This window comes from Phascolarctos cinereus, unplaced genomic scaffold (genome assembly GCF_003287225.1).
Source record: "Phascolarctos cinereus isolate Bilbo 61053 unplaced genomic scaffold, phaCin_HiC Scaffold_3;HRSCAF=262, whole genome shotgun sequence".
Classification (NCBI taxonomy): domain Eukaryota; kingdom Metazoa; phylum Chordata; class Mammalia; order Diprotodontia; family Phascolarctidae; genus Phascolarctos; species Phascolarctos cinereus.
The window spans coordinates 79985658-80008747 of NW_027555736.1; the positions used below are offsets into that span (position 1 = coordinate 79985658).

Sequence of the window (23090 nt, forward strand, 5' to 3'; positions counted from 1 at the left end):
GATCACTGGATTTGGAATCCTAAGATCTCCGATGGAAACTCAACCCTCCTACTTTTGCTACATATGGAACCTTGGACAATTCTCTTTCTTTCCTTGATCCTTAGTTTCTGCATCTATTATGTGGTTGAACTAAATGATCTCTATGGTCCCTTCTAGGCCTAAAACGAGCCTGTGTCTGTGCCACTGTCTTTTCATATTTGGAAATTGGTTCCAACCACCAATGAGAGGGCAGGGGCCGATAAGAAATGAGATATATTAGGTACAAAACAGTAGCAGAGCAGCAAAGCCTGTGTTTTTTAGGAGTCTATTTGTATTTTGTTTGTTACTTGAAAAAGACTTGTGCTAAGTAGAATAATATGGTTAAGCAGGTTAGGTGTTCACTCAGCTGTATAATGCCTTATAAATCTTCCCAGTAAAATGCTTAAATTAGCCTTCTCTTCTTCAAAAAGTGTTTGTAAAGTTAAACCTTAAAAACGATCTTAGCTTCAATCAGGAATTTAAATAATAAAGTAGTATGTTGCCTGCCACCATAATTTCTGATGGTTTCATGTAAATGTGCCCACAATGCATTAATATGCTTGGGCAACAACATTTGTTGGAACAATCATGATGGATAAAGATGTTAGTTATTATTTTTATAATGAGTTAAATCTTTTTTACTCTGCACTTGTACATATGACACTTTAGAGTTTTCTGAATGTTAAAGGCTGAACTTTGTCTACCTAGAAATCCTTCCATAGTACGTAAGAGTTTAACCTGAACTCTTTCTGTAGCTCTCTGTAAAAGGATACAATGACAAGCAGCCTATCTTGCTAAAGAAGATTATTGAGAAAATGGCCACCTTTGAGATTGATGAAAAAAGATTTGAAATTATCAAGGAAGCGGTAAGTTCTCTGTGCTTTCCACTCTTATGTCGGAGGTGATTGAATCATGGGCATTTGAAAGGAGTAACTGCTGTATTTTCTGACTGATCCAAAGAAGTGGTTGTCTGGAGCATGTAAGGTCACACTTGGTACTACTTAAATGAGAAGTCTTTACTTAGACACAACTGGATAGAGTGTCGCTTTATAACGTGCATTGTGAAAAGATAGCTTTTACAAATTAAAAATATTTTTATGGCTAATTGGTTTGATATGTGCCTTATCCTTCACACAGTATATGCGATCTCTTAATAACTTTCGAGCGGAACAGCCTCACCAGCATGCTATGTATTACCTCCGACTGTTAATGACTGAAGTGGCCTGGACCAAAGATGAACTAAAAGAAGCTCTAGATGGTGAGGCTCCTTTACCTACTTAGTCTTAACATTTTGGGTTTTTTGTCTAGTGTCACCTCAACCGTACATCAGTGACCTATGATTTCATTGGTGTGGACTGCCAGTGTGGAGCATAGCCCCCCGGTGATTCTGCAGAAGGTCTGATGGCTTACTATGGCCAAAAATGTTCTTTATCGCCTTCCCTCCAGTTGATGTCTTTTTGAACTTAGCTGAGTGGGTCCTTGGTTGATGGATATATTGTCTGTCACTAGGCCCATATTTAAAGCCTTTCCAACCTGGTAGAATTTACCAGAGGTCATACTGTGTCTAGCCTACTAGAAACCCAGGCCACAAGAAGGCATCAGAGTAGGACCTCAGTGGAGATTGCCTGGTATTATTTGGGTTTGTCACAGTAGCTTTAAAAACATTTAGAGCTCTTCCACCATCACTAAAATCAGTGGCTTAGACAGTTGAGGTTTAATGACCTAGATACAAAATAGAGTCACAATAAAATTTCACAAGAGCTGAAGAATTACCGTTTGCTACTATTCAGCATTCTGGCTTTATTGCTGCTCATTTGAGCCTAATCAGTTATGTAATTAAATTCAAGGATATTAGAAAACATGGTTAGAATCTGAAAGTATGTGTCCTATAGGAGGGGCTTACTACCATTATGTCCTGCCTATTCTGAGTCTTCAGAGCCATTAGAGTCTTCTTAAAGACCTTATGCTGTGTACTTGGTGCCTCTTTTATTTACTTTTAGGTTTTCTTGAATAATTCAGTTGGACCTGGTTTTGTTTAGTTTTTAAACACTTCTAGACTTCTCGAGGCAGTGACCAGCCCTTCCTTTTCTCCTCACCACCTCTCCTGTGCTTTAGTACAGGACTAACTATATAGGTGCATGTACCAGTTAACATTCAATTACTTTCTGAACCATTTTCATCAGAAAGGAGGTAGAGCATTTCTTTGGTTTGTTTTGGCTTCAATTTTTTTCTTTTCTAGGCTTGTTTTTTTTAACTGTTTCAGCCTCTCCTTAGCAGTATTATTTCAGCAGCCCATTTTTTCCCAACATTCTCAGAACAATTAAATGACAGTTTTAAAAGGAAAGGAAATATCTTTGAATTTAAAATTTTTTTTATAACAAAAGCTCCCTATACACATTTATTATAGGAGGCAGTATTATGGTTTGATGTGAAACTTATTTCTTTAGTAACAAATTTAAGAAACTGAATATTTAAAACTATTATACCTATAAATTACATGAAGCCTTTGCATTTATGCAAAAATTGTGAAAACCATTTAATAGAATAGACAACTCTTCAGTCTGGATAGTTAATATTTTTACTTACATAAGATTTATAAGGCACATGTTTGTTATCTAGTTTATTAGCTAATGTTTTATCTTCCAACACCATCTGACTGATTCTAACTATTTTGTCAGGTGACTGAATAGGTGTTCAACTTGATAGGAAATTAAAGTAAGTTTTTAAGTGATTAAACCCTGGGTCAATGACAGCTGAGTTTTGTGAAGCATGCTTATGAAATAGCAAATGTAATAGGCATGAAAGAATTCCTTCCAAAAATATATTTTGGTGAAGGTGGATTCTGTATTTTAATCATTTAAAGCTTTTCTCAGTAAATGATTCTGTTCATTTAATTAAGCTGATATTTATTTAAAGCAACATTTTACCTATGGTGTACAGAGCATTGTGCTAGATGCAGGGGAAGACTCTAACTTTAAGAAGAATCTACCATAATTACTACCTTCTTAGATTCTGCAGTCTGGTAGAGGGGGTGTAATTCACATGAATATAAATATAATGTAGAATAGTATGTGATTAGAACAGTAGGAGGAGAGAGGTATCTTTAAAGTTATGTGTAAAGACCTCAGGTTTAAAGGTTGTTGACCAGCTTAGCAAGATTGGAAAAGGCTTTATTGGGGGATAGGGGTGGGTGGGTTAGTATTTGCAATGAGTTTTAATGGCTGAGTACATGTTCAGCAGGTAAAGAAGGAGGGCATCGAAGACATATGGGATCATTTTGAGGACGGGCTTAGGGAGGGGAAGCTCTGGGGTGTGTTCAGATTATAGTTAGTTATTCAGTTTGCTTGAGGCCTAGAGTTATACATTTCCTCTGTCCCAAGGACTTATCTGTACTTGAAATTTTGTGTGCTCACACGAGATAGAATGTACCAGATCAGCAGTCGAAATTCTTATTGGCCTGGATTTTGTTTAGCTCTGTATAGTTAGTTCTAGACTGTAACCCCTTCAAGCTAAGATTGACCTCTTTCCACCTACTCTGTTATGGAAGTTTTCTTTTATTCCATTTAGTGGGTAAGTTTACTTTCATTATTAACTTCACATCTATTTCTCCCCTTCACTACCACCATACTTCTAGAAATTATTTTTAGTAGAGTTTGGATTACAGTGGGGAGGGAGAATTGACTTTATTTAAGTAGTGGTAAATTCAAAGGTGGCTAGGTATGTTTCTTCAAATTATTTTTGGCTTTTGTATATTTTAATATTTAACTTCATGTTATTGAATTAATGGTGTCTTAACATTATAGATGTTACTCTTCCTCGCCTTAAGGCCTTTATACCTCAACTCTTGTCACGGTTACATATCGAAGCCCTTCTTCATGGAAATATTGCAAAACAGGTTTGTGGCATTTTTATTATGTGTATAGATTTCTATAGTTCTTTGTGGAGCAATTCTGGCTATATTTTCACTCATCCTTACTTAAAAATATATTAAAAGACTTTATGCAGACTCATATTCAACTTTGGGGTTGAACAAATGGCATGTGAGGTGCCTTCCAATAACAAGATTCTGTGATTCTACAGTGTGGTCAGGCTATTCTGCTGACCTTGGTCTACTTGGCTCTATTTTGTAGAGTTAGTCAAAGGAATGGATAGAATAGAAAAAGCATGCTTAACCAAGATCCCATTTCCTTGACTGCCAGGACATTTTAAATATAAAACACTTGCATCTGAGACTAAAGTCTTACTTGCACTGACCTAGACCCAGAGGATTACCTCTCCTCAATCTACTCAGTCAGTTTGATGCTTCCTTCTTTTGCAGAGCTGCAGTTTACTGTTAATAACAACAGCAATAGCTGGTATTTATATAACACTTTATGGTTTGTAAAGCATTTTTCATGCTTATCTAATTTGATGCTCACAACACCTCTGAGATGTAGGTATTACAGATATTACTATAATCATTTTACAGATGAAGAAGCTGAGGCTTAGAGAGGTTAAGAGATTTGCCCATAGTCATAGAGCTATTAAGTGTCAGGGTCAGTCTTTGACTTCAGGTCTTCCTCAATTTAACTTGAGGTTGCTAGAGAGTCAGACAATTATTAACATCCTAGATGAGTGGATTCATTTCTTGCTGGTTTCCAAACTCCCCTACTGCATATTGCTGATTTCATCTACTGTTCACATTGGTTTCATCTTTGAAGGTTAGATTGAGCTGTGTTTTTTCCACTGAGATTTAAATTGAAAGTGTCATTTGTTCTAAAATAGCACTAAAACATGTCTATCTATTTTTATCTTCAACATTTTTTAATTAAAATGTTTATTGATCAACTGTTATGTGTAAGGTATCGTTTTATTTGCTGTTTTTTAACTTGCTCAAACCAAGTTACTGTCATATCTGGCACTGTCAGCAATGATGCACTCTCCCCTTCCTCACGAAATCTTCTAGGTTAATCATCCCTTCTCCTCTCTGCTATGGTTTCTGCTCTGTTCCTCCTTTCTCAGCTGTATACATCCCTCTTATAGAACATCTCTGATCACCAGATACCATAGCAACCCATCAGAAAAATGAATGAATGCTGGGGCAATCTGACATTGCTTAAATAAGTAGAGATAAAATTAATGTTTTATTTCCACTATGTATTTTGAATGTTTTATTGGTGATATGTTTTTTTTAAATGCCTGTCATTTTCTTATACTTATAACACCTCTGACCAGATGTTACCTCATAAGAAAGACAGTTAAGCAAAAGAAATTGTCACAAGTGACCTCATGTGACAGCTTATTCAACATTGCTCATTTGTCATCCAACACTTTACTACCAAGAGGAAAGATTCGCATTAGTTTATAATGATTTTTGGATAATTTGGGGCCTATCCATATATGTATCCAACTGCTCTGACCCCGCCAGCCATGGAATCTTTGTTTCTTCGGTGATATAAGACTTGGCTTTCCCCTTATCCTTACAGTTACAAATAGGGGGAGCAACAAAGTGTTGGTTTTTAATGATTCATGCTTCATCTGAAACTTCACTATATTGATGAATGTAATTTTTGGATACCTATATGAATAAAAATGCAGTTAGCTAGGAACAGAAATATATTTTTATGGATATTTCAGCTATGAAAATTGGCTTATTTTCCTTTGGATGGGTTGCCCCAGGAGAAGTATGCACAGATAGACTCTGTGATTACTTTTTCAAAGATATTACATCTGTACCTTTGTGAAAAATATAATAATGGATATCTCTCCCTTTAGGCTGCTTTAGGAGTTATGCAAATGGTTGAAGACACGCTTATTGAACATGCTCATACTAAACCTCTCCTTCCAAGTCAGCTTGTACGATACAGAGAAGTTCAACTCCCTGACAGTAGGTGTCGATTTTATAAATGCAGAAATAATTTACACTTACATGATATTTTATGTGGATGTTGATGATAGAGGTTCCCTCTGTTGATTTAGATGAGAAGTACTTGCACACGTTGGGTGCTTAATAAATATTTTCTTAATTGAGTGAAATTTGGATTCATGTTGGGTTAAGAGTATAGCACTTCAGCATGGACAGGTGTTTCCAAAGGGAGGAAACTGAAGACAGGTAGACCTCTATTTACATCTGGAGATGTTGTTCCAGGGAGATTCAGGAGGGAGCAGATTATGACTTGAGTGGAGAAGAGTCAGGGAATGGAGTTAAAAGCCAGTGCAGTATTTAATGGCATTTATTTACAAATATTGAAACTGTGTGTATAAAAATGAGTCGCCCAAAAAAGTCTTTGGCAGAATGGGTTTGAACACAAACAAGTGATGCCTAAGGAAAAAGTATATATTCTTGACCTAGGCTCTTTATAAGAAATTGAACTATAGCAAATACCAATAATTTATATATTGGAATTTACTATGCCATATCATTTTTATGGTGAAAACTCTTTCTTTAGATGGGAAGCCCTATTGTAATGGAAGTCATCCAGACAAGTAGCATAGTTGTTTTGTGTATACTCTCAAAGGACATGAAATAGCATGGAAAAAGCATTCATTTAGATTTGAAAGTATGGAAATTCTCTGTATAGCTATAGAATTGTGTTCTCTAAAAATTAATCCTTTAGATATTTACTTATTTTAATGGATAACTGGTTTCAGAAATTTGTTGGCTTTGATATCACCACTTAGTTTAACTATTATTGCTGGTTTGCTAATACAGTAAAATCCTTTAGATCTTCTCTTTCCATTATGACAAATAGTACAGTGTTAGTGGACAGCTGGGGACTTGGGGCAAGGGTGGGTCAGGATTTGAGCCCCAGCTCTGACACTAGCTGGGAGACTGTGGACAGGTCATTTCATCTCTTTAGGCCTTAGATTCCCTCACTGTTTAAATGAGGGGCTGGTCTAGATTATTTCTCAGGTCTTTTCCATCTCTCAAAATGTCTCATTGTGTAAGTGAAAGCATTTTGCAGAAACTGTTGGATTCGTGGAAGTTACTTTGACACATAGATGTTTTCATTTCTTCACATGTCTTGGCCAAAGATTGAATTCCTGTTCATGTTCCTATTGAGGGAAAAATAACTAAGTGGTCAGTGCTTTGTGCTTCTCTTTATCCTTCTGTTCCCAAGGTAACTTTTATCTGTTAAAGCTTCTACCTTGCTTAGAGAGATGAGCATATGGAAGTGCATTAGACTCTTGAATAGATCATGTGAGACTTGAAAAATGTAAACCCAGAAATGGCCCCAAATCAAGTTGGAAGCTTTTTGTGCAAAAAATGAGCCTTCGGGAAGCTTCAAGAATAAGGAGAAGTACTGGGCTCTCAGTTTTGGTTTTCCCTCATTACAGTCATAGCTCAAGCTTTAGCTGTTACTATAGATCCAAACACATCCTTGCAATTCTGAGGTGACTTAGAAAGTATTGCAGTGGCTAGCTCACTAAAAAATGAGCTGAACAGACTTGTGTACCTTCCTGCCTAGAATGATCTAGGCATTAGTCAAGCACATGGGATTACTGTTTTAGAGTCGGAAGATACCTTAGTGTGCTTTAAAATCTTTCAGTTTTACCATTTAAGAATACTTTTCTGAATCAGAAGAGCCTCTTAATGTTATTTCTGCTGAAGTTCTCCTGTAACCACAGTAGCTCACATTTATATACAGCTTTTCAGTTTGTAGAATGCTATATTGAAAAGGAGCACACATATACTTCTTTGTCTGCGTGACTACCTATAGACTTTGTTGTAGGTAAAATAAAAAAATAATAGTAGCTAGTATTTATATATTACTTTAAATTTTAAGGTGGTTATAGGAGAACTTCAGCAGAATATTGGGAGGTAGGTACTGTTATCACTGCCATTTTGCAGATGAGGAAACTGAGGCAGAGGTTAAGTGATATGTTCCAAGGGTCACACAGCTATAAGTGTCTGAGGTAGGATTTGAGCTCAGATCTTCCTGACCCCATGTCCAGTGCTCTGTCCACAGCACTACCTTGCTGCCAAATACTTAAAGGTAAATGTACCTTTTACCAAGTTTTTTCCTCATTCCCCTTCTGTTTTAGATAAAATTAATTGATTTCACATACTTATCTGGCACTTTTATAATTATAGGCTGATATTGGGAAAAAAAGAAAATCGGCAACTTGAACAGCCTCAAAAAAAAAAAGAAAGAAAGAAATGAGGCACTATCATATAATGGGGGGGGCAGCTAGGTGGCACAGTGGATAGAACTCCAGCCTTGGAGTCAAGAGGACCTGAGTTCAAATCCTACCTCACACACTTGACACTTACTAGTTGTGTGACCCTGGGCAAGTCACTTAACTCCGATTGCCTCACCAAAAAAAAAAAAAAAAAGCAAAAAACAATATAATGGAAAAGAGAATTCTGCTGGAGCAGACTGACTCTGAGTCAGTCCCTTTACCTCTTTAGGGCTCATTTTTCTTGTCTGTAGAGCAGAATAAGAAGATTGAAGTACCTTAAGCTTCCTTTCATCCCTCACACCGTGTGGTGATGTCTATAATTCTTAAATTGACCAGAATTGTCATTGTAGTTGAGTTTTGGAGTCTAACGTTCATTTTTTTTTTTTGGTTTTGTTTTTGCTTTTTTTTTTTTTTTTTTGGTGAGTCAGTCAGGGCTAAGTGACTTGCCCAGCATCACACAGCTAGTAAGTGTCAGGTGTCTGAGGCCAAATTTGAACTCAGGGACAGTGCTGTGTCCACTGTGCCACCTAGCTTCCCCCTAGAGTCTAATGTTCTTTTTTGCAACTTTTCCCCCTAGAGTCTAATGTTCTTTTTTGCAACTTTTCCTAGGAGGCTGGTTTGTTTATCAGCGGAGAAATGAAGTGCACAATAACTGTGGTATCGAGATCTATTATCAAACAGATATGCAGAGCACCTCAGAGAACATGTTTTTGGAGCTCTTCTGCCAGATCATCTCAGAGCCTTGCTTCAATACTCTGCGTACCAAGGAACAGCTAGGTGAGTTCCCTTCCCCTTTGGGTATTTTAAGGGGGAAAAAAAGGAGCAGAATTCCATGTAAGGTAAACAGTCATCATTCTCAGAAAGAATGTTTTTAGTACAGATTATGTACAGAAAAAAATACAATAATCACGTCCCTTCTCTGAACTTTAGAGGCTAAGAAACGGTAACACCTGTCAGAATATCACATTTATATCATTTCTAGGTCTGCATGTTAGGAATGAGGAAATCAGGCACAGAATTGGAGTGGAGTCAGGGTCCTTAGAGCTAAAAGACTGTTCATGATGAGCACTGTAAGAAGGCTGTTTTTGTGAGATTTCAGAAGCTGTTTAGGTAGATATGATCAAGTTTTAGAACTGGAAAATTTAGCTAAGTGTATTCTTTAATCTTTAAATTTTACCATTTAGGAATAATTTTCTGAAAATAAGCAAGAAATGATGGGGCAGCTTGGTGGATGAAAGAAGAAAGGGTGAGCTAGGAATATGAGGCTGTTTTGGAGAAGATTGCAAGTCAGGGATGGGAAGAGAAAGATGAAGGAAGCTTTGTAGTTTGTCTATGAGGGGCTCACAAATGAAATAGAATGGTAAGATAATCCAGTGGACCCTAAAAGGAGGACTTGGCCTCAGTCCCTGGTAGCTACTGTAGAAATTTATGGGATGGATCATACCTTTTAGGCAACATCTATAATATCAGATATGAAGAACACCGTGGTATGGTTGGGAGAATCCAGTGAAGAGGAAATTACGTTATTCCAAGGAAGAAAAAACAAGTATTGCTCAGATTCTTAAGATCTGGCCTGCTTGCATTAGCAATACAAATGCTTAGGTTCCTTAAGATTCTGGCCAATATGGCCAATTGTTTAAATCTCACCCACCCCCTATTGACGTTCTAATAAACATTGTCTTTGGATGGGAAAAAAGAAAAAGAAAAAACAAGAATTCTAGGCTGAGATAAAAGAAAAGATTTTATATAAGAAGGAATAGCAAGATTTAACAAATGTGGAAAAAGGCTGGAGATAATTTGAGATACTTTCCCCATAACGGGGCAGTGAGGTGGAGGGAGAATGGAAAGGGGAGAAGAAGAACCCCTCCTTTACTGTGTTCATCTTGAATTTACAGTAGTTTGTACCAATACCAGGTGTAACGTCAGTGAGTCAGCAGATTTTTATTAACTGTCTGTTATGTGCTGGGCAGGAGATGCAGTTCATAAATTAATTGAGCCTCTGCCCTCAAGGAAGCTTACATTCTATCGCGGGGGGGGGGAATGTACATATATAAGAACATATATGAAATAAATTAAAAGTAGTTGGGGAAGTGAGAGGGCAATAGTAGCCCGAGGGATTAGGAAAGTTGAGTTTAAGTCTTGAAGGAAAGAAGGGATTCCAGAAGGTGCAGAGGAGTAGAGAGAACATTCCAGGCATAGAACACAGCCAGGGTAAAGACATGGAGGTGGGAGATGTAGGGTCATATATAACAACAGTAATCTCTTGTAGACCAAGACCAGCTGTGTCTTATAGTTAAGGATGGGTAAGTCTTCACCATGGACATGTCTTCACCTGTTTTTGAAGATCAAATCCATGAAACTGGAGGATGTTGCCAAAGATCCTGGTATATGATGAGAAAAGTAAGGGTGAAGAATGGAGCCCTAAGGAATACTCTGTCTGAGAATGTTGTTATTGTTATTGTTTTTTAATAGACTTGCTGAGAAGTCTTGGTAGGAAGCAAACCAAGGAGAAGACTAAATTCTTGAAGCAAGAAATACTGAGGGGAAGGATGGTGTAAAACATAGTAGCAAAGAAACAGAAAGGTCAGGGAGGATTAAAATGGAAAAAAATAACCTTTAGATAATTAGGAACCTTTTGATTATCATATTATTAATAGTAATAATAGCACGAGGCAGCTCGGAGATAGTTTGTATGAGTATTATTATACCCATTTTACAGATTAGGAAACTGAGGCTGAGCGCACTTCAGTCATTTGTCCAGTGTCAGACCTGATCTAATAAATATCAGAGCTACAGTTTGGAGAAGATTCGAGTTCAAAACCAAGATCAGTGTTCTTTCCCATTCTGCTGAGATGGAAGCTAAACTGGAATGGGTGAGCTTTCAGGAAGCTTGTAAAGTAGATACCTTTTTGAGGGGTGTGAAGGTGAAAAGAATAGAAGAGGTGACAGTTTGAGGGTGTAAAGGAGTCCATGTTCCATTTCTTAAGAATGGGAGTAACTGAGTTGTGTTGTGTAGCCTGAGTGGAAGGAGCTAGCCAACAATGAAGAGGCAGGAGGCTGAGTATGAGAAAGACCCGTCTGTCACAAGTGCAAGAAAGGAGGGGAGATGGGAGTAGGCACCCATTTTTTCAAAGTTATTTGGAAACTGCATTTTCATTCTCAGAAACCAAAGATGTTCAGATGGTTAAAACAATTTTTTAGGCGAACAGCATATGAAGCACAGTGTGTCCCTTTTTGCTCTTGTCAGTTGCATTGATTTTTCAGATTTAACCTGAAATCTCTCACGATTCGGGCATTGTAACTGTAGTCTGCTGCTGTGTTTTGAAGGTTACATTGTATTCAGTGGTCCCCGTCGAGCCAATGGCATCCAAGGTCTTCGATTCATCATCCAGTCAGAAAAACCGCCTCACTATTTAGAAAGCAGAGTGGAAGCTTTCTTGTTATCCATGGAAAAATCTATAGAAGACATGAATGAGGAGGCCTTCCAGAAACACATTCAAGCCTTAGCAATCCGTCGGCTAGATAAACCAAAGAAGCTGTCTGCAGAGTGTGCTAAATACTGGGGAGAAATCATCTCTCAGCAGTACAATTTTGACCGAGGTGAGTCAGAAGCCAGTTATTTACAGCCTAAATATTAGATTGGGGCATTTGTATATTAATTCCAGTTAGCATGTGATAGTAGAGGCTTTAAAATTATCATCATAACAGCTCAGAGAGCCTACATGATCTAGGAGATAAAAAGTGCACCTTAGGGGTCAGGTCACATCAGCTCTGGGGGATACAAAAATGATTAGCGCATGGCCATTACCTTCCCGGAAGAAGGGGAATGAAACATGTATGCAGTGTCCTAAAGAGAAATAAGCTCCCATACTAACAGTGTAGAGTGTGGTAAATGCCATAAGATAGCAGCCAGGGGTGTAGTGGGTAGAGATTGGGCTTGGAGTCAGCAAAACCTGAATGGGTATCTTGATTCAGAAACTGAGTAGCTGTGTGACCCTGGGCAAGTCACTCAGTGTCCTTCAGTTCTGTTTCTTCCCCCTCTACCAAGTGAAGATAATGGTAGCAACAACCAGAGCTTGTTGTGGGGTTCAGAGGAGATGATATGTAAAAGTACTTTGCAAACCTTGAAGTGCTCTATAAATGTTACCAATCATCATCACTATTATTGCTGTTGTTATTATGAGCACTCATGAAGGCCTGTGATGTTTAATATTACTTCTGTAGAGATTGGGCTCTCACTGAAAGGTACGTGGAAGAGGTAATACTTATGTTGAACCTTAAGGGATAAAGTGGGATATTGATGGGAGGATTTATGAAGGAAAGAAATTTCAAACAGAGAAGAACTGTGAATAAATGAGTGTAGAGATAGAGGACATGGGGCATGTTCGGGAAGTAGCATACAGTTCATTTGCTTGATTATAGAGTATGGAGAGATGAAGCCAGAAAGATAGGTGGGGGTCAGGCCATGGGATCTTGTTGTTGCCAGACCAGAGCAGTTGAGATTCTGGTAGTGAGGGAGGAGTGGAGAAAAGATCTTGACAAGGGGAGAGACATGCTCAGAGCCATGATTTATATAAGTAGAATTATTCTGGTAGCAGTGAATTCAACTTGAGGCAGGGAAAACCATCCTGTGTGGAGATCCTTTAAGAGGCTAAAGTAATCATTCAGGCAATGACAGCCTAAATTAGAGTGGGAACGGAAATTGTGGAAGTGAACATGATGAGAATCACTGCCTAGGCTAAATGGACAGGTACTTGGTTACCTAATTGGATGTAGAAGGAAAAGGAGAAATGGCGTATGCCTCTAGGGGGGCTTTTAAGACCCTTGTGACTAGGAGGAAGGAAGGAAGATCCCCAAGAGGACGAAACCAAAAAAATGCCTTGAGGTAATGGTGCAGTCTGAGAAGAGGATCTGGAGAAAGGGGAGGGAGAGTCCAGTATAACCGAAACAGAGGAGAGGAGAGAATTCCAGGAAGGAAAGAGTGGCCAGTGGTGTCAAATGCTGCCAAGGATCTCAGAGGGAACATGTATTGTAGTCATTGTTATTAATGTTTTTGGAGGAAAGCAGTTTGAATAGAGGGGCTAGGATGAAAGCCAGAAGAGGTAAGGAAACCAAGGCAATGATGCAAGTGGCTCTTTTGCAAATTGATCAGTCTGAGGAGTGATAATGGGGCAGCAGCTTGAGTGAGGAAGTAGGATTGAAAAAAGGGTTTTTTTTAATGGCATGGGGAACATATAGATTTGTGGGCTGAAGGAAAGGAGCTAGGGGGAAAATACCCAAAGATTGGAGAGAGAAGAGAGGAGATAACATGAAAAACACAAATGGAGGACTTTCGGAGAAAATACATTTTCCTCTAAAACAGGAGAGGAGGAGGAGAGAAAGGGGATGAGTAAAGATATGAAAATATTTTTAGGTTAAGGGAAGTTAAAGTGTGGCCTCTACTACTTAAATGAAATTTTTTTAAAAGGCAGGCTTCTGCTGAGGAGGTGGAGGGTGAGAATCACATGGAATTAGAGACTCAGAACGCAGAGGGTTTGCAATAGGGGTTATAAAGAATTGAGAGAGTGAATGAGCTAGAGAGAACTGAAAGAATTATTGAACATCAGCATGGTCTCATACTTGGCAGATTTCAAGCTCCTAATTCTTATTTTCTCATAATATGTCTGTCAGTTTAGCCTTAACTGAGACATTATCAAATCCGGGTCTTTTTATTTTTTTATTTTATTTTATTTTTTGGTGAGGCAGTTGGGGCTAAGTGACTTACCCAGAGTCACACAGCTAGTGAGAGTTATGTGTTTGAGGCCGGATTTGAACTTAGGTCCTCCTGACTCCAGGGCAGATGCTCTATCTACTTCGCCACCTAGCTGCCCCCAACCCAGGTCTTTTAAAAAAGATTTTGAAATATTTTTTTCTTCAGTATTAACCAGTATGACCTTTAAAGAGTTAGTTAACACAGCTTTCTCTGTGGTTGCCCTTTGTTCAGAAAAGTATAGTGTGAGATGATATCAGCTTTTTAGCCTTTCCATATGTCAAACTTATTTTGATGTCATGTTATTTTCTTAATTTCTAGATAACACAGAAGTTGCATATTTAAAGACACTTAGCAAGGATGATATCATTAAGTTCTACAAGGTAAGTTACATGCATACATATAGGTGTTAAATAGAAAATGTGGTAGGTATAAAACTAAAGCAAGTTTGTGGTTATTTGTACATTACAGTGGCAATTTGGTATTTTTAAATTTCTACTTCTCAGCAAAGGCATCTGGAGTTTGAAAAGTAGTGTAATTTGAAGTTGTATTAGTTTATACATGTGTGTGTGTGTGCGCCACACACACACACATATGCATATACACACACACATGTGAATATTACCCTAGTACTAGTGTGGACTTTTTGCTCTTTCACATATTTCATTTTACTTGTCCCACATAGCCAAATAAACACATATCCTTTACTACGTGCATTTTTTTTTCTTTTTTGGGGGGGGAGGGAAAGATCCATTTTATTAAGCACTTACTGTATTGTCTAGTACTGTATTAATCACTGAGACTTCAAATATATATAAAAATTAAGATACCTCCTGCCTTCCAAGAGCTTACATTTCTTTTTTTTTAAATTTATTTTTAATTTTCAACATTCATTTCCACAGGATTTTGTATTCCGAATTTTCTCCCCATCTCATCCCTCTCCCCCACCCCAAGATGGCATGGATTCTGTATACCCCTTCCCCTAATCTACCCTCCCTTCTATCTCTCCCTCCCCCCTTCTCTTATCCTCTTCCCCTTCTGTTTTCCTGTAGGGCAGGATAGATTTCTGTACCCCATTTCCTGTATTTCTTTTTTCCCAGTTGTATGTGAAAACAATTTTTCTTTAACATGTGTTTTTAAAAGATTGGGTTACTGATTTTCTCCCTTTCTCCCTCCCTACCCACCCTCATTGAAAAGGGAAGCAACTCGATACAGATTATACATGTGTAGTCATGCAAAACACTTCCATAGAAGTCAGGCTGTGGAAAATTAAGTATATTTCCCTTCATCCTGTCCAATCCCCCATTTATTCTATTTTCTGTTTTGACCCTGTCCCTCCTTAGAAGAGTTTGCTTCTGATTACCCCCTCCCTCATTCTGCCCTCCCCTCTATCATCTCTTGTCCCCTACCCCCCCTATTTTCCTGTAGGGCACTACATGCCCTCTTTAAACAGACAGACATGTATTAAGCACCTGCTAGATGTCAGGCACTGTGCTAAGCATTTTACAATTATTATTTAATTTGATCCTAACAGCAACCCCGGGAGGTAGGTGCTATTATTATCTCTATTTTACAGATGAGGAAACTGAGGCAAACAGGATAAGTGACTTGCCCAGGGTCATACAGCTAGCAAATTATCTGAGACCAGATTTGAACTCGGATATTCATGATTCCCAAGTAAAAACTTTAGGCACTGTACCACCCAGCTGCCTTTGTCCGTTCATTGATTCTTGCTACAGAGTATGTGCTCCTAGCACAGGCAGCAAGAAAGAAGGTCTACCACATAGTATTTTTTTTTTTTAAATTAAGATAGAAACAAACCAACCCTGAGTTTCTCATCTAATCCAAACATCAGCCCAGAAACTGACCTACTGTCACTGCAGTCAGGGCATTTGGCTACCCCCTCCCCGACAACTTCCATGTTTTCCTTTTGCATTCTTCCCCTCTTCAAAACTGTCCATGGCGTGTTAAAGGAATGAGAGAAGCAAATAAACAGCGAACAAGACTGAACTGAAGAGTTGATAAAATACAGTGGTGTTTTCCCTGCTCTTCATAAGGAGCTACTGGTTCAGAGGATCAGAATTAGAGCCACTGTAGAGGAAGGAAGGTCTCAAGTCCCCTTGTGTTGTCTCCCTTCTCCTCCAGCTTTTTACAGATGAGGTGTCTGAGACGAAGAGAGGTTAGGTGACTTGCCTACAGTTACACACCTGGTAAATGTTTTCTTATTCTTTGTGAGCATGATCAGATTACTAAACTTTTGTCTCTCTCAGTTTCCTTGTCTTTAAAATGGATATAAGACTCCTACTACCCGAGTTCTGTAGTGAGGCCTTCAGATTTTCAAATGCTATAATAATTATTTTTGGAAAGAATGGTTCCAGCATTGAGTACATTCTAATGCCAGGAGAATGATTTTAAGTGCCTTGTTTTGATATTCAGAAATTTATCCAGAGAAAAGCACAGTATTAGCTCAAAACCTTCCTAGGCAGCTTAAAAAAAAAAAGACCTGAGAAATCCTTTCAAAGATCTTATAAATTTAAGAAAGAATGCAAAACAGTAATTAAATGTCTAATGTGTAGCAAGCATATTGGTTTCTAAAAGGTGAAACTTAGAGATAGAAAAGGTTAATATTTTTGTACGTTGCATATGTGTTTCACGCAATAGGGAGGACTCTTGTATGTTCATTTTATAGGATTTGGAACATCATTTTTATTTTAAATGAATGGCTCTTTCCTTTTATGACATGGTTGGTCATGTCAGAGATGTTCTTGTTGAGCACATAATAGTCCCATTGTAGCATTGCTTCTGTGGGAAAATATGATCTGTGCTTGATAGCACTTTTGGGAACACACTACCCCTAACAGGGACTAGGAATGTAAAAGTGCGTGCAGTGTTCATTAGAATAATATCATTAAAACAAGGGTGGTGCCCAATGAACCTTCCTAAACAAGTGTCTCTGTTGTGTGAAAGTTTTGAGATAGACAGCATGAAACAGTGGTTAGAGAGCCAGCCTTCAAGCTAGGGGCACCTAAATTCTGGTTCCATCTCTGGCCTCTAGTGGCCATGTGACCCCTGGGTCGCTCACTCTCAGTGCTCTGAGCAGCCCCCTAAGTCTAAAAGAGGTAGAGAAGGTGCTGAACTATTTTCCTGGAGGGTTTTCCTTACCTGTATTTTCCTTATACCAGTGAAATTGGATGTCTAGTCCTAAACCTGTCCCTAAGAGTTGTAAACATGTCAGTGCCCAGCATCATAGTATAAAATGATGATAATGCCTGCCTCCCCATGAAAATGAGCTCTTAAACATTTTGTGTAGTAATCAACATCAGTAGTCTCTCCAGTGGTGTATATTTCAGTCTGCCTGCGCCTTGTGACTCTTTTCCATGTCTTCCTGTAAATCATCCATATGAAATCCACTCATCATGCTGGGGGCCTTACCAGGCATTATGCAGCTATTAATCATGTAATAATAACTCCCATTTCTACAGTGCATTAAAGTTTACAAAGTGATTCCCTCATTCCCCTGTGAGTAGGGTAGTATAAGTATTATCTTTGTTTTACAGATGAGGAACTGAGACATGGAAGTTAAGTGATGTGTGCCCATGATCACACCCCAGTGAATGCAATAGGTATTAACTAGTCACTCCTTAAGATCAGTAGTGAGGAAACACCATTATACTTTATTTTAAAAAAAAATAGCCTTCTAAGACTTTGTATTATTATGCTCTTAACTGCTTTGTGATGGATATTTTTCAGTAATGAGATTTGAGTAACTTCAGCCAGGGAGGCAAATACTGGCGATGTCTCATTGTGCTCCCTGACATTGCGGAAGGCAAACCCACATCGTCTCTTGCTCTCCCCCTTTGCCATTCTCAGGCTTCTGTATCATGAACCAGATCTCTTGTGCAAAAATAGACTTTGTGAACAGTGTTATGTCACTGAGGTGGTAGCTGTGTGAGTGGAGAGAAGGAATGTTGTGAAGGTTTGTGATTATGGTGCCATTCAAAACTAATGTTTCTCACAAGAATGAGTGAAACCTCTTCTTTTTAAAAACTTGGTTATTGATAAGTCATGCCTTTCACAGTGGATACTTCAAGTAGCAGCTGGTGACTGAAGTTCTGAAAGTGTCAGTTACAGAATGGAGTTCATTATTTGTGTCTTAAGAAATGATGAAATCCCAGCCACCTTTGTCTGGTTTGTTTCTGTAATTTAGAAAGGGGTCTCTTGTGGAGAAAGAGAATCTTACAGTCTTAACCATCTTAAGTGGTGGTTTCTTGTGCAAATAAACATTTGACGGAAGTTACATTGTTGGATGACTGGCTACATTAATTTTATACTGTCATTTACTCTGTCTTGTGATTATTAGAAAGTGTAGGGGGAAGGAATAAACGTTTTTTAAGCACCTACTGTGTGTCAGGCACCGTGCTAAGCCCTTTACAAATGTTATGTTATTTAATCCTCACAGCACTCCTGGGAGGTAGGCGGTGTTATTTGTTATTAGCCCCTTTTTAAAGTTGAGGAAACTGAGAAAGGATAAATGACTTGCTCAGGATCACACAGCTAGTAAGTGTCTGAGGCAGGGTTTGAACTTGAGTCTTCCTGTCTCCAGGTCCAGTGCTCTATCTCCTGCGTTACCTAGCTGCATTAGGAAAGACAAAGGTTATATTTCTCAATATTGATCTTATTTATGCAAACATATAAGAGTCAATTGTTAAGGTTTCTTTAAATTTTTCTCTAGGTATTATTTATTTTATGTGCATTCATTACTGTATCTTAGTATGTAGTATTCAATTACTACATTTACAAATTGAGAACATTTGAAGATAAAATAATTTTAGTTTATTGATTTGTGTATGTATGTAACTTAAACACTTTAGGAATGTACTAGAGTTCACACAAAATCAACACCAAATAAGTAAATAACCAGATTGTGCTAATAAATAACACTTACAAGAATGATATTTCCATATATGCATGTAGAGAGAAATACTTTACATTTCTGCTTTCTCTCATGTCCTTAGAGTAGTTTTTTCCCCTTTTTTCTTTTTTTTACAACAGAGAAGAATACTAACTAGAAAAATTAAGTGACTACATTATAGCTTTTTGATGTGAATAGTATGTATTGCACAGTGGATCATCAGCGTTCTTGTTTATGTTCGGTGCCCCCCGACCTTTTCTTTCCAAAACACAATTGTCAGACTCTGAATTGTTGAAGGTTGGGGGTGAGGGAAGTGTCCCTCCCTTTATGCCAAGGAGTGGAAATTAACCATAGGATGATGAAGATCTACTGGTGAAGGAACAAGGGAGGAAAGCAGCCACAGAAAATATGTTAGCAAAGGGGAAATACTGAGAGAAGAATATCAAGAGGTCAGACTTTACCAGTAGATGAGAAAAATTTAGAGGTGTTCCCATTTGAGAGACTAGAGAAGAAATGCATTGACATTGATGAGGGAGAGAAATACAGAAGGTCCAAGAGCATTCATTTGGACCAGTTCTTGTGGCCCTTAATGGAGGGGAACAGTAAGCATTGGATGTAAAGGGGAAGTCTGCTCTGCTGTAGCATCACTTTCAGCACTTCTTCAACTGTGGATCGTATGGGGTCACAAAACATTGGGCAACAGTGAAAGTTTTCTGAACGTACAACCACTAAAAGCTAATTAAAAATCAAACGTGTAATGAATCCAGCGTGTTTCTGGCAGCGCTTGCCCGTATTACATCACGCAACTTCACTGCCACCTTGGTTCTGAACACAAAACATGTGCACTTTGCACTGCGCATGTCATCACACCACTCAGCGTCAGTGGTATGAACGCTGCCGAAACATGAAAAGGGGTCACGAGTGGGAAAAGTTTAAGAAGTCCTGACTTAGATCTTCTCCATACACCCTGATGAAATAATGCTAGCTTCTCTCCTTGATCCCAGTGTCCCCTTCTCTGTGCTTGTATTAGCTCCTTGAGGTCAGGGACAGTGTCGAGTCTTTTTTTATATTCCTGTAGCACTGACCATAAATTTAGTGCTTAATAAACAATTTTTTACTTAATTTAAAATGTTCAAAAAAGATTTTAAAAAAGAAAGATTCAAAGCATGCTTATCCCTGGCCAGTACATCTGGGAGATTCACACTCTTCTGCTTTGAGAGGTGGTCATGTATGTTTCTGAATTAAAGGGCTTCATAGCTGCTCTGCTCTCTGATAGGAACCTGAATGCCTTCATGATAATCTTCCCCTTCTGGTGTAGGAGTTCGAGCTACCAGACAGTGCTTAGACTAGTCTTCACCGTTTGACGTCACATATTTAAATGAGAATTTCTAGAGATGATGAAGTGTGTTGCTAATGTGCACTGGCTACCCAGCCACCCCTATTCCTGTAATCTTTTCTCACCTCATAGAATCACTCTTCCTTCACGATGTAGCTTGAGAGTGCTAATGCTTCTTTCCTTCTGTGGTTATACCTATGTCAGAGGGGGTGGCTATACTTGGTTTGGGGAGAGAATGGATGGTAAGGGAAGAGGAGAATGCTTTTTGTGCCAAACTTTTTGCCTGACCGGTTCATTTTCTGTGAAGAGGTAGAATGCTATGGTTACTGGCCACGTGAAGGAGATATTTCAATGCCAAGCCTCATCCTAATGGAGATTCTAAGATTATTGTTGAACTACAATTCTCAGTGTTGGAGGAAGATGGGGAGCAACAGCCCGAAGGAAAAAAAATACCGTCTAAATGCCGCCTAACATGAAGAATTGACCTACTTTCTCAGTTGCTAGTGCCCTCTTTTCCAAACTGCCTTTAGCTAACTTGTATTAATTTTTTATTCTCTCTTGACTATATATATGTATATGTATATCTACACATACATGCACTTTCCCATTCAAATGGAAGCTTCCTGCGTGTGGCAATTATTACATTCATCGTGTTTGATTCCCTCACACCTGGCACGTAGTAGGCATTCAATATATACTTGTTGATTGATTTATTCATCGACAGGTATCGGTATATTTCTCCAGTTTGGACCCTTACCAGCTGTATAAAACACCTTCCACCATACCCAGCTTTGTATCTAGCATTTTTGAACCTTTAGACTTGAGAATATTTAAAAGCAGCGATATGTAAAAAATTCTTTTTTCCCCGGAACTCGCCCTCCTGAAGTGTGTTTTCTTGTAGAATATGAATTGTCCATGCTTTGGATCAGTTGTCACTACAGACATAAGAGGAGAGCACATTCACTGAACACCACAATTGACCTTTTTTGTATTTGTTTCCTTTCTGTCCAAACAACCAAGCCATTGATTACTACAGTATACAATTATTTTTGGTACCGAAAGGAAGGAATACATACAGTCAAACAGTTGCCATGTTTAAAGTATCCCTTCTCCCTTTGCTCAAGTCTCATCTTTTGCCTTTAGGGCACAGTGTTAGAATGTTTCTAAAATGGGTTGTGTAGTAGAAGTGTTTTTCTCCTCTTTTTGTGATTTGGTCTCTGCGTCACTGTAATTGAGACTACCTCCTTTCCTCCTAGCTTACATTATGACATTATTGAAGTAGTTTTCCAAGATTCATACTAACCTTGCCTTGGAACCAGTTGATTTTTTTTTGTTCATACAGGTAAGCCCCTCCCCCGTACTCTGTCAGAATGAATAGCTGACTCTGCCTTTTCTCTGCAGGAAATGTTGGCTGTAGATGCCCCCAGGAGGCACAAGGTATCTGTTCATGTTCTTGCCAGGGAAATGGACTCCTGTAAGTACCGTATCTACTCTGTGTTTTACTTACATTTTTAAAAAGCACCAGTAACCTTCAGTTATTTTGTATTTCATCTGTGCTGAATGCCAGGAGAGTAGTTTGGGTGGTTGGATGGTTGCCCAAAGCCCAGGAGTGGAAGGAGGACTGGGAGGCTTTGAGACTATTAGAATGAATCTGATAGAAAAGAGATTCATATATGTAGATTATGAATGTCTCTATTTTACTCCCCAGGAATATAATTTTTTCTGTAATCAAAATCATGTCTTTAACAGTTGTTGGTAACAGTTGGGACATAATTAGTGTAAGACAGTCTTATATACAGGTTTATGACAGCATTCTCCCCTAAAATGAGTAGGCCACCATTCAACAAGCCCCCTAGTGAAGATGTATCCTATGTCAGTGAACCCTGGAAAAGTGGGGTATCATTACTCTTGGATTGTCTTGATAAATTTCATTAAAATTCTGACTCACTAAAATTTACTCCATGAAGATTATCAGATGCCTACTTTGTGTACTGCAAGATTTATTTTCTTTTTCAAGCTCTAAGCTTGTGGACTCATACTCATTTATGGCTTGACATTAAACCATGGTAAAAAGTATGGAGTTTTCCATTGGATAGATATTTCTGTCTTCTCCATCCATGTAGTTTTATTTCTCCATATTCACTCCAAATTGTTTCCCTAAAGGTGTGTTTCCAGTTTCATTTCTCATCTTGGGGAATCTCTAATATTGTTCACACTTGGCAACATAGATTTTCTTTACTAACCATGCAAATGAGCACTTCTTGGAGCCTTACAGAGAATAAGGGTTTTAGTGAGTAACTTGTTATTGCTGGAAGCTATTTGTTTTGTTTGTTTTAATATTTTCTTGGGTGTGGGAAACCTCCTTAAGGGCATCTGACCATGCAGCTTCCTAATTATCTGCTTGAAGCAGCTCAGTGGCTAATCCTGAAAGATGCCAGTGTTGTGGCCTTCACCATCACAGGAAAATCAAAGGGTGAGGCCTCAGCTCCTCAGCTTTTATAATCATTCAGCTGCCCCGACCTACCTTAGGTGCTCCTAAGAGGGTGAGCATTTAGCTGAGTAGGAAAGGAGCAGAGAAGACCTATTGCAGAAATTGGTTTTTGACATCAAAAACTAAAGCATTCTTATTGTATCTTAAGGCAGCATTTTTCGCAACATGTCTTAAAGTTATAGTTATATTGTGATTTTATTTAAAAAGAAACTGCAGCAAACTGTACATTTAATTGCATCTTATATTAGAAACTTGATAGATTTTTGTTTTGAAAATTGCTCTGGGTGTGCCAGTAGAAAGACCTGTGTGATACATACCTCTTGTTATCTTGTAGGTCCTGTTGTTGGAGAGTTTCCATGTCAAAATGATGTAAATTTGACACAAGCACCAGCCTTACCCCAAGTAAGAAAACTAAATCTTT

General features: G+C 38.4%; 1 protein-coding gene across 3 annotated transcripts in view; it reads left to right on the plus strand.

The window, feature by feature from the left end:
* IDE (insulin degrading enzyme) overlaps positions 1-23090 on the plus strand; it is a 108309-nt gene that overhangs the window by 82145 nt on the left and 3074 nt on the right. For all 3 annotated transcript variants that reach the window (XM_020964096.2, XM_020964097.2, XM_020964098.2), the window contains exons 16-24: positions 774-884; positions 1156-1276; positions 3822-3913; positions 5773-5884; positions 8791-8958; positions 11509-11781; positions 14252-14313; positions 21580-21652; positions 23004-23071. In XM_020964096.2, the coding sequence (XP_020819755.1) occupies positions 774-884; positions 1156-1276; positions 3822-3913; positions 5773-5884; positions 8791-8958; positions 11509-11781; positions 14252-14313; positions 21580-21652; positions 23004-23071 (1080 nt within the window). The remainder of the gene's footprint in view (positions 1-773; positions 885-1155; positions 1277-3821; positions 3914-5772; positions 5885-8790; positions 8959-11508; positions 11782-14251; positions 14314-21579; positions 21653-23003; positions 23072-23090) is intronic.